Source organism: Periplaneta americana, chromosome 12, assembly GCF_040183065.1.
Source record: "Periplaneta americana isolate PAMFEO1 chromosome 12, P.americana_PAMFEO1_priV1, whole genome shotgun sequence".
Lineage (NCBI taxonomy): Eukaryota > Metazoa > Arthropoda > Insecta > Blattodea > Blattidae > Periplaneta > Periplaneta americana.
The window spans coordinates 174,791,145-174,803,845 of NC_091128.1; the positions used below are offsets into that span (position 1 = coordinate 174,791,145).

At 38.5% G+C, this 12,701-nt stretch overlaps 1 protein-coding gene across 4 annotated transcripts in view; it reads left to right on the forward strand.

The window, feature by feature from the left end:
* Positions 1-12,701, forward strand: part of htt (huntingtin) — a 113,693-nt gene that overhangs the window by 50,729 nt on the left and 50,263 nt on the right. For all 4 annotated transcript variants that reach the window (XM_069842623.1, XM_069842624.1, XM_069842622.1 and 1 more), the window contains 5 exons: positions 133-257; positions 447-632; positions 5,760-5,956; positions 8,681-8,813; positions 10,784-10,944. In XM_069842623.1, the coding sequence (XP_069698724.1) occupies positions 133-257; positions 447-632; positions 5,760-5,956; positions 8,681-8,813; positions 10,784-10,944 (802 nt within the window). The remainder of the gene's footprint in view (positions 1-132; positions 258-446; positions 633-5,759; positions 5,957-8,680; positions 8,814-10,783; positions 10,945-12,701) is intronic.

Consider the following 12,701-nt stretch of genomic DNA (forward strand, 5'->3'; position numbering starts at 1 on the left):
TTGCATTCTCTGAGGTCGAAGTAAATTCATCACTCAGAAAGGTTAATGATCTCAGTCTCACCCCAAATCTTTATACAGAGAGGAACTTCGCAGAAATCATATTACACAGAATCATTCACGGTGCGATTTCAGAGAAGGAGGAGCGGTCTAGTGAGGAGAAGAAGAGTGGACGAGGCACTGCCATGGGCTTTTTCGCAAGCATCCCGCATTACATGAAGATTCATGACATCGTCAAGAATGCCTACACTAACTACAAGGTGAGTGGTACAATTTCCGTGAGTTCGTGGTAACACTGGTCGGCCAACAGGGACTCACTGTAGAAACATTATGAAGTTTGTTTGTTTTATTGTTTTTTTTTTTCACCATAAATGAAGAGAGTTCAATCCAGCCCCAGACCTATTCTGAAGAGAAGTGTTATTCCAGTATGTGTGTTGTATTGCTGGCAGATCACTCTGGATTCATCTGCTAGCGAGAAGTTCGTGAGCCTGCTACGTGTGACGCTGGAGACTCTGTCACAGCTGCTGGAAGTAGGCACACTCAACGAGGCGGGCCGGATCGCTGAGGAGGTGCTGTCGTACCTGCGGTCCACCGTGACTGTGGAGCCCACCACCACAGTGAAGTGCGTACAGCAGGTCAGCAGTAACCATAGAACAGCCATTTCAGTGTCGTGTGTAACTTCACTGTCAAATACGTATGATGACGCAGAATATCTGCATGGAAATATCATCTGTACTTCGGTACATTATAATGTATGATGACGCAGAATATCTGCATGGAAATATCATATATACTTCGGTACATTATAATAACGTATGATGACGCAGAATATCTGCATGGAAATATATATACTTCGGTACATTATAATAACGTATGATGACGCAGAATATCTGCATGGAAATATCATATGTACTTCGGTACATTAAAATAATATATATGATATGCGTAAATCACTTCGTGATTTAAGACGGCGCTTATTCCGTCGGATCCCGGCCAACTAGTCACTCATTACGAGTGCACCTCAGGACATGTGTGGACTTCGGTCCTAGGTTCATAGATATCTATGACGTAGTGCAGAGGGCGGCCACTAGAGGGAACCCAAGAGTTGGAACTTAAAACTGAGACGATTCTTCCGACGCCGAGGTGGAATCCGGTGTGGCTTAGTGGATAAAGCGTCAGCACGTAGAGCTGAAAACCCGGGTTCAAATCCCGGCACCGGAGAGAATTTTTCTCCGTTCCATTACTCTTTCATCGTATGTCAAATACGAGCTTAATCAAACTATAAATAACATTATGAAATTCTGAATTCATGTGTTTTCAGTGGAAGAAACTTATTAGCATTTGTTTTGTTGACATTGACTGCTGATACCAAGCAATGTATTAGGCCAATGGTTCTCAAGGTGGGTTCCACGAATATTCTGGATAGGGACATATTTTCTTCCTTCAGAAGGATTTTTGTTTTTTTATGTGGCAATACTGTCAGAAGCCTTTGTTGCTACAATTTTTTAAATCGTTGAATAAAATTGTTGTCTATAGCTTTAGTGTGTTATTAATAAGGAGCTGATTCCTATGTAATTAAATATTATTTTTGCGTGTGATAAAACACAATTAACAAAGTTAAAAATTTCGGACATGAAGTTTCAAGTTTAAAACCCGAATTTTATTTCACATAAAAACATATATTTTCACAAAAAAATTATGTAAATACATATTTTCAAGAAATCTATTATAAACACATAAATCTTGGAGTTTTTTTTACTTAAATAATTTTTTACAAGAACTTTTAAATATTTTAAAACTAAATCAATTATGTCACTCAGAAGTACGTTATCTTTTTAAGAATCTTGGTTGCTTTGTGTTTCTAAGCGCTGTGTGGTGTAGCCGTGATCCATTTTCGTAATAGTATCGCCTCAAGTTCTGAGAACTGCTAGGCAGCATATCAGTGTTATTAGAGGATAAATTAACATGGACAAGGAGGAGAGATCTTGCAACACATAATTAGGAATGTTTATTGTTGCTGAAGATGATTTCATTTCGCGCTTTGTTTGTGAAACACAACAGATAAGAGCTCTGGTATGAACATTATTTAATTTGAACAAATCTCTCGCCTCTCGCTCATGTCTATCAAGTAAGGCAATATATCTTGTGATTCCCTGTTATCGGGCTTCGTCAATCGATATCCTTCAAGATATACTGAAAGATGGTTATTTAAAAAACGACTTGGCTTTCCTATTAAAAAGTCTAAGCTTTTTGTGTGACACCATAAAAACACTCGAAACATTCAAAAACCTGTTGTCTGAAACAGGGAGATGCATGCCGTGAAAATTAAACTAGACTCACTACCAGGTTCAGAAGTACAAGTACTAAGGGACAAATTCCAGAATGTGTTTGGGAAAAACAGTGGATGTAAAAAAATGTGTAAAGTTGCTCAAGTATTGGAGGGTGTGCCTGTAGGTGAAATTGACGGTGTTTGTGTTTGTGACATTCCTCTCTTTAAATATGCAGTCTGACGTCCTGTGATGTGGAAAGATCGTTTTCACAGTATAAGTCGTTGTTCAGAGATAATCGGCTTGTATTTGTGATGGAGAATTTGGAGATGACCTTTGTTGTTCAATGCAATTCTCGGCCAACTGCTAACACTCAAGTGTGGTTGGTGAGTACTTAGTAATATTTTTTTTTTCCAAGCTAAGTAAGGTATTTTTGTCATATTAAAAAATATATATATTTTTTTATTTTTAGCACATAAAACTCCGCTCCCTAGTTATTAAACAATGTAAGACTGCAAGAAGGATCTTTTTTGTGGTATTATGTCTCAAACGCATTAGTCATTGTCGGTATTTACAGTACAACTTACAAATTCGTTCCATTGTTGTTGACAACTATTGTTGTTGTTGTTTTCTAATGCCAGGCATTTGACAATAAAGTCATTTGACCTCTTGCACTCCAATATTTTTCAAAGATATTATCATGACCAGCCACTGAAGCACAGATTTTGAGGTGTTCCGAACCCATTTCTTGGTCTGAGTTGCACAATGGACAGTTAGGGGACTGATATATTCCAATTCTATGCAGATGTTTGGCCAAACAATCATGGCCTGTTGCCAATCTAAATGCAGCTACAGACGATTTTCGTGGTAAATCGGGAATTAACTGTGGATTTTGATGCAGAGAGTTCCATTTTTTCCCTTGGGATTGTGTTATCAAATTTTGTTTTTGTTGAAGTCTAAGTATGTAGATTTAATAAATCCCTTCACAGAGTAATACGTAGATTTAGTAACAGGTCTGTAAGTAGCAGTGCTGCCCTTCTTTGCTAAAGCATCCGCATTCTCGTTTCCCAGGATTCCACAGTGGGATGGTATCCATTGGAATACAATTCTTTTATTGAGTGATATTAATTGAGAGAGCATTTTAGTTATTTCTGCTGTTTGAGATGAAGGTGTGTGTTTAGAGACTATTGATAGAATAACTGCTTCGGAGTCTGACAATATAACTGCATTCTTAAATTTACTGATGTGGCATAAAAGATTCCTGAGACTTTCACTTATTGCAATGATTTCTCCATCAAAACTTGTTGTTCCATATCCAAGAGATCTATAAAGTGAGAAGAGACAGCACGTAACACCTGCACCGGCACCTTGTTCTCTGGAGATCAAGGATCCGTCGGTGTATAAATGAAGCCAGTTTTGTGGAGGGTGTCTAATGTTCATTGTCTCTAAAGACAATTGTTTTAGTATTTCAGTGTTTACTTCTGATTTCAGTATTTCTTTTGTTAAATTTAGATTATATTCCATATGTAATAGAGTTAAAGGGTTTGGTTTAATTTGTAGGTTTTCTTTTAAATTCGGGATATTGATTTTCTGTTTTAATTCTTGAACAATGGATATGAAACTTTTTTGAGTTTTTGACAACTATTGTGGGTTATTAGTTATTACAATAGCCACAAACATTTTATAAGTTTTTCCTGTAACGGACTGTTGGCTGCTTAAACTTTCACATTCATCACACTGTCATTCCCGCTATGTTGATCCAAAAATAATCCCTATAACATTGAAAATATTTTATTTTATACTGTATATTAATGCATATACATTTACTTCATTTATTTGAGTTTTATAGCTCTCATTTCCTCCTAATACCCTCAAAATTCCCTCTTGGTTGGGAACCACACCTTCAGATTATATGAGTGTGCTGCAGGATTTTAAATCACACCTTTAGTGTGCTCAGATGGGATAAATTTGTATCATTTCAGGGGGTGCGGCCTGTGACGAGTGGTGGATTTGCTTGCTTTTCCCCCTGGAATTAATCCCATCCGAGCTTTGTCAGTCTTATTAGGTACACAGAAGATGCCTTTCTTGGAAATAACGAAACCACATTTTTTGCAGGCTTCTTTTATTTTCACTAAACTGTACTTGGCATTGTAAAGGGTCGCAATGTACCCCTCCCAAAAAAGGCTCGATTTTCTTGGCCATTGCTGCTGTGAGACACCGTGAACTCTAGACTATGAAATCACTCACTACTGGTCTGTCACCTCTCACTACAGTTTGGCTGTCATGTGGGCAAAAACGTATTACGGCGAACGCCAGTAGGGGAAGTTATCCCCACCCGCGCCGCTCGGCACCTCGCTCGCATGCTCTCTCTCTCTACTGTCTCTCTCTACTATCTGTCCCGCTTCGATGGATTACTGCCTACCACAATGCAATACGCATTAGACAATATGCATTAGACAACTGTCCACAACCACAATGCAATACGCATTAGACAACTGTCCACAACATGTACTGACACAACACAACACAACACAATGTAATGTGGTTTTCATTAAACAACACTCACCTGTTAACTTTGCACGTCCTCGAAGTAACACAATAGTCTTTTTTTCCCACAGTTTGGACACTCGTAATGAGTACACGTCTTCGGTACGGATCATCACTACACGTGGTTACGTCTGTACATGAAGTTGGACACGGACACAATGAAGCCACCCCCGTAGTCAGCCCCTACCAAGCGACATTCATAAGCCCGCCAGTTTCTACCCACGCTATTCGGTCATTGTCCCCTTCTACAATACGTTATGGCAGTTCCCTTAAACATAAATAGATTCATTTTCCCTTCTACCCCCAACTCGCCTCGGTAGCCGAGAGGTCTAAAGCGTGAACAAAAAGCGTGCGTTTAGGTTTAGTTACGAACTTTCACGGATCGAATCTCCCCTCCTGCGAAATCGTAAGAAAAAAAAAAGAGAGAGACATTAAGCAAGGAACAGAGAAGGAGAGACTGGAGAGAGAGAGAGAGAGAGTGACAGGACGAAGTTCCTCTTTTGCTTCGTAGGTGTCGTTACTCTTTTTGTTCCACTTTCCTACACTAGATGTCACCCCACCCTAAACCCCTATTTCCACTCTTTCCCGCTAGGGTGTGTGGTGAGCTTGTAGGGGAAAAGTGGAAAGGGGACGTGGGCGGAGCTTTGCGTTCGCCATATTACGTTTTTCCCGTCATGTGACTCCTGACGCACATGATGTCATTCAAAATTCGTTTCCAGAGATCGGAAACAACTCTGCATTGGCCAATATCTGTTAAATTTGGATGCTTATCTTACTGTTTATCATTTCAGTAAATGCTTTTGTATGATATTGCAGACTTACGAAGTTTCTCCTGCTGTAACACAGTTCTTGTAATGGCACTGTCTCTTTCAGTACGGTTAGAATAATTTTAAGTATCGAAGTAAGTTACACTGGAAACTGTGCTAAGTGGATGTGTTGTGCCTACAGCTATTGAAGTGTCTGTTTGGCACCAACTTATCATCGCAGTGGGAGGAACCAGACGACACCCCTCATTCCCCTTCAGTTGGCAGTACTGCTGAACCACAGGGCTTGTACAGTGTGTGCTTCCAGACTCCGTACCGTCACCTGACAGATTTCATTGGATCACCCGGCAACAAGTCACAGGACAAAGACGAAGGTTTGATGTAAGAGTGAAAGCAAATTGGCCTTGCAAACAAACACACATAAGGAAGAAATATACATTATCAAAGACACATACAACTCCAACATAATAGACAACATCATAAGAAAGATTAAATGCAAACACAAGAACAAAACAAAAACATCACACTGACATACGAAAACAAGAACACATACAACACTGCATTATCTTTTAAGAAACTAAAATACAACATAGCATACAGAACACACTACAAAAACACCTTAACACACAGACAAAATACACAAACAAATACAACTTAACAGGATATACAAACTATCATGCAATAGTTGCAACGACTTCTACATTGGACAGACTGGAAGATTATTTTATACACGTTACAAGGAACATATCACAGGCATAACCAAACCACACAACAATTCAACCTACGCAGGACACATCACAAACTGCAATCACAACTACAGCAACATAGACACTGACATGAAAATACTACACAAACAGCCAAAAAACCAGAAACTTGACACTCTAGAACATTATGAAATTTACAAACATACAAAAACACACCCACAACACATCCTGAACACTCAACTGAATTTCAAAACACACACCCGACCACAACAGGAAACCAGAAGATAACGTAGGACCTCACTAGGTTTGGGACAATGACGAATACCATGTTGAAACTAGTCAGCCAAGTAATTCTTCTAATATTAACACAGTAAAGAAGTTATAAAGTTAATCGGTGATTATACAAGTGTTAAAAGAGTGTATCCAACTTATAAAAGTAACCACCTTTCCCGTAGTGGCTAACCAGGAGCTGCTTGATGAAAAGCCACCATGCATAGTCAGGAGCCCCTTGCCCTTCACGGGATTTCGTGGCTAATTCTTAATTCTTAATGTGACATAGCCTACTGAATCTGATAAAATGTCCACACTTTAAAATATACGACGTTAATTTACTTTTATGCTCGACCATGCCAAAATGTAGTAATTATACACCTGGTAGCAGACCTTTAATGTATGTCATTAAAGTACACCTACTCATTAAAGGTCAGGTCTTTTAGCCAGTGCCGACTCAGGTTACAACTGTTCAGCCAATGACAGGTCAGCTTTCTACTGTTATAAAACCGCAAGTATTGATTATTCTCGGATATGCAATCGAAAGAGAATTAGCGAAAAGTCACGGAGGCTGGAAATCCAATACTGTCGCAGAAGGTTATGTTCTGTTACTATAATAATTAGCGTTAATTGTAAATAATATTCAAATAAATTCAATTTGTCATCTCGTTTTTCAATGTCTAATTTAATTTTAATGTTATCTCTGTAGGTTCTTATGGCCTAGCAAGGTCAATGTGAACATCTGTTCCTCGGAAAAAAATCAATACTTTCGCGTCTGCGCACATCTCACAACATACGGGACATTGGCCAAGGTCAGATACAAAGAAAATTAATAATATCAAGTTAGAAATATGGTCGAGCATAAAAAGTCGTATGAAACTCGCCTATAATGGTAATTAAGAAGCTCGTATGAAAATTATGAAACTCGCTTGCACTCGTTTCATAAATATCCATACTCGCTTCTTAATTACCTTCATTATAGGCTCGTTGCATAATGTACTATTACTGATTTATGTCCGTGCCAAAATGTAAGCACCCATTGAAAAATTTAAAAGTCAGCACTTGTGATTAACACACTGAGCTGTTTTGAATGAGCGAGAAAGCATGGTGGATTATTCAGAAACTATATGGTTTACACTTTCTCCGTTGCTGGTAAAGTAATTATTTCACAATGTTTCGAAGATTCGTTCCACTTTTGTTTTTACGTGAACAAGAAAGGAATATGCAGGGGTGATGTCTGCTCTTTGGGGTTATTGCTCATTTGAACTCTCTTTGAGATAAGTTGATAAAAGCAAAATCTCTGAAAATTCGGGTATTTGCTTGGAAGACATAGATTTTGTTTCTAATCAAGACAGTGGAGTGGAGTAACACAAGGAATGAACTAAAGTTTCTTAAGGGAATTTTTTAAACTATTCAAAATGAACTGTTGGACAGTCTACTAGGATGTACAATGCAGACATCTGATTTTGTTCACGATCTGCCACTATTGAAGCTGTAGCAATGTTTCATTATATTATTTTTAATGTACCGAAGTACATATGATATTTCCATGCAGATATTCTGCGTCATCATACGATGAAAGAGTAACGGAACGGAGAAAAATTCTCTCCGGCGCCGGGATTTGAACCCGGGTTTTCAGCTCTACGTGCTGATGCTTTATCCACTAAGCCACACCAGATACAACTCTGACGCCGGTTAGAATCGTCTCAGATTAAGCTCCAACTCTTGGGTTCCCTCTAGTGGCCGCCCTCTGCACTACGCTTATTCCGTCGTATCCCGGCCAACTAGTCACTCATATCGAGTGCACCTCAGCACATGTGTGGCCTTCGGTCCTGCGTTCATAGACATCTATGACGTAGTGCAGAGGGCGGCCACTAGAGGGAACCCAAGAGTTGGAGCTTAATCTGAGACGATTCTAACTGGCGTCGGAGTTGTATCCGGTGTGGCTTAGTGGATAAAGCATCAGCACGTAGAGCTGAAAACCCGGGTTCAAATCCCGGCGCCGGAGAGAATTTTTCTCCGTTCCGTTACTAATGTTTCATTAGTTAGCACAGAAATATTGCACTCGTGTTGTCATTCTGTTATGCTTGACAAATCATCAGAATGCTGTGAGACTTGTTGATGTTTGCAGAGGCTTGAGCTACATGCGGCGCAGGGCAGACCGCAAGGGCTTGGCATTCAAGGGCTTCAGCCGAGGGGCAGACAAGACATCACTGGCATCCTATATCCGATTGTTCGAACCCATGGTGATCAAGGCTTTAAAGGTAAGAGAAACACCATGTTAACTTTCAATACATAGTGCTGGAAGGCTCATTGTATAGCTTAAGGTTATGCTGATACTGCTGCATGTGCTGAAAAAAAAATGCAGTAAATGCTCGATAACTCGGACCACATTTTTCGAGAATAAAATTTTAATTATGAACGTGACAAACACATTCTGGTAGGACTGTACGTAATATAATTGTTCACAAGCAACATCAAACGCTTTCACAAAAGAAGATTGACAACTTGTTCAAATGTTCTGCTGGGAAAAACAACAAAGTGGCAAATCAATCACCATCATGCTCCTATAATAGACCAATCGAATTACAGTAGATTCTGATTAGTGCACTTTGCCCACTACCTGTGTTACTTGTGTCTCTGTTTTACCTGGTATGTATGTTGTTGTTGTTTTCTAATGCCAGGCGTTTGACAATAAAGTCATTTGACCTCTTGCACTCCAATATTTTTCAAATTATTGGAGTGGTTAAATGGCAAGTTGTAGCCGATTTAAGTGAACACCATATTTTAACGTTTTGGTGGCTACTTCATTCACACACAACCCCCAGAATGTCTGGAGGACCACACCTGCTGTTGGTCGACGGGTCCATTGGACCTAGCTGGGGGATCTTGTTGATCACTAGCTTTCCCTCCTTAAGCCACTGGAGGACGATTTTAGTGCCATAGCAGGTCAGCACTAGGAACAGAAAAGTAGAAAGAGGAGGAAGGAAAGGAAAATGAACCCCTAGGCCTCGAATGCTCTAATGCCGTCGGGGTCGAAGAAAGTAAGAGTTCAGTCAGAGGACTGGATAGAAAAGGGTAAAGAGGGAATTAGGTATTGAATAGAGGAAAATTATACCAAATTCAGTCATTAACTCGTCAAGCTGACCAGTGCTAATTGATGAGTAGCCCCTTCCTTTAGTTCAGCTCGTAATTTTACCAAATGTATACTAGCAAAAGGAGTACATATCCCATAAAAAAAAAACACTAAATCTTTCATATCGCCAGCATTGGGCACCTGAAACTGGTATTGATAACCTTGCATTACAATTCAGTATAATATTGCTACTGTATAGATAACATATAGTGTAATGTTAATTCCTAATGTACAACTTTATTTCCCTTCGATAAGATGGACTTTTCATAACTTGGACAGAACTCCTCCCCCTTTAGTACGAGTTATCAAGCATTGACTGTACAGCGTTTTCAAAAGTAATGCATCATTTAAATTAAAATTCAATTAAAAGGATTTTGGTCGAAAAGCTCAGACATGTCAAACCTGTATTTAGAAGGGAATACTTTTATGGAAACAAAATAAGATGAGATTACGGATAACCACTTCAAAGTTCGCTCCTCACTAGTGGCTCATTAGTGGCGCTGCGAATACGCGTTTGAAGCGCTATTTAATGCACTGAATTTTTTTAGAGAATTTTTCAGTTTTCCAGTGAACATGGACATAAAGGGAAATATACTTCTGGCAGATTTGTTCATATGGAGAAAGAATAGATGTAAAGTAGAAGAAAAGTCTGCATTCAACCATTAGTTTTGAAAAGACAGAATCAAAAATATAAAAAATGATTTTTTTTTTCGTATTTTCGCATGTTTCAAAAATTATTTCAAGAGCTTCTAGCAGAAATTAACAATGAAATTCGAAAAAAAAGACACCATGACACAATAGCCTGTATACTGTCATTGCGGTGTAAGGAATTGGTGGCTCAACAGTTGTTCATTAGCAGCACCATGAATGTGACACTAAAATACTGGCATTGCTGTGGTGCCGTGTGAAACCTACAATTTAATTTTTTGTATCACAATGAGAAGCGCCACTTTTAGTGGCCGTACAGCGGCAAAGTCAACCACTCAGGCCACTATTCTGTGGCTGTGGCTGCGTGTGAAGAACCCCATTTACATCCATTATTCACAAGTAGCAGCACTTCTAAAAAGGGCTCTAAGGCTGTGGTGTCGCTTATTGCAGCAATACACAGTGACAAGTGACGTGCAGCTGCAGTGCCGAGTGCTACTGCTGCTCAGCCAGCTGGTGCAGCTGCGTGTGAACTACTGCCTGCTCGACTCTGACCAGATCTTCATTGGCTTCGTGCTCAAGCAGTTCGAGTTCATCGAGGAGGGGCAGATCCCGTGAGTACACACTCAGCTGTAACAACCTCTAGACGTTCTATGAAATTTATCTAATAAGAATCTGTCAGTAACTTATCATATTATTACATTTTTATATTTATACATGTGATAAAATATTAGTATTCCCAAGAAACTAGTTCGGTTAATTAAAATGTGTCTCAGTGAAACTTACAGCAGAGTTCGTATAGGTCAGTTTCTGTCTGACACACTTCAAATTCACTGCGGGCTAAAGCAAGGAGATGCACTATCACCTTTACTTTTTTACGTCTCTCTAGAATATGCCATTAGGAAAGTCCAGGATAACAGAGAGGGTTTGGAATTGAACGGGTTACATCAGCTGCTTGTCTATCTTAACTTATCATATTATTACATTTTTATATTTATATTTATATTTATATTTATATATATTTATACATGTGATAAAATATTGGTATTCCCAAGAAACTAGTTCGGTTAATTAAAATGTGTCTCAGTGAAACTTACAGCAGAGTTCGTATAGGTCAGTTTCTGTCTGACACACTTCAAATTCACTGTGGGCTAAAGCAAGGAGATGCACTATCACCTTTACTTTTTTACGTCTCTCTAGAATATGCCATTAGGAAAGTCCAGGATAACAGAGAGGGTTTGGAATTGAACGGGTTACATCAGCTGCTTGTCTATCTTAACTTATCATATTATTACATTTTTATATTTATATTTATATTTATATTTATATATATTTATACATGTGATAAAATATTGGTATTCCCAAGAAACTAGTTCGGTTAATTAAAATGTGTCTCAGTGAAACTTACAGCAGAGTTCGTATAGGTCAGTTTCTGTCTGACACACTTCAAATTCACTGTGGGCTAAAGCAAGGAGATGCACTATCACCTTTACTTTTTTACGTCTCTCTATAATATGCCATTAGGAAAGTCCAGGATAACAGAGAGGGTTTGGAATTGAACGGGTTACATCAGCTGCTTGTCTATCTTAACTTATCATATTATTACATTTTTATATTTATATTTATATTTATATTTATATATATTTATACATGTGATAAAATATTGGTATTCCCAAGAAACTAGTTCGGTTAATTAAAATGTGTCTCAGTGAAACTTACAGCAGAGTTCATATAGGTCAGTTTCTGTCTGACACACTTCAAATTCACTGCGGGCTAAAGCAAGGAGATGCACTATCACCTTTACTTTTTAACTTCTCTCTAGAATATGCCATTAGGAAAGTCCAGGATAACAGAGAGGGTTTGGAATTGAACGGGTTACATCAGCTGCTTGTCTATCTTAACTTATCATATTATTACATTTTTATATTTATATTTATATTTATATATATTTATACATGTGATAAAATATTGGTATTCCCAAGAAACTAGTTCGGTTAATTAAAATGTGTCTCAGTGAAACTTACAGCAGAGTTCGTATAGGTCAATTTCTGTCTGACACACTTCAAATTCACTGCGGGCTAAAGCAAGGAGATGCACTATCACCTTTACTTTTTTACTTCTCTCTAGAATATGCCATTAGGAAAGTTCAGGATAACAGAGAGGGTTTGGAATTGAACGGGTTACATCAGCTGCTTGTCTATGCAGATGACGTGAATGTGTTAGGAGAAAATCCACAAACGATTAGGGAAAACACGAGAATTTTACTGGAAGCAAGTAAAGCGATAGGTTTGAAAGTAAATCCCGAAAAGACTAAGTATATGATTATGTCTCGTGACGAGAATATTGTACAAAATTGAAAAATATAAAAATT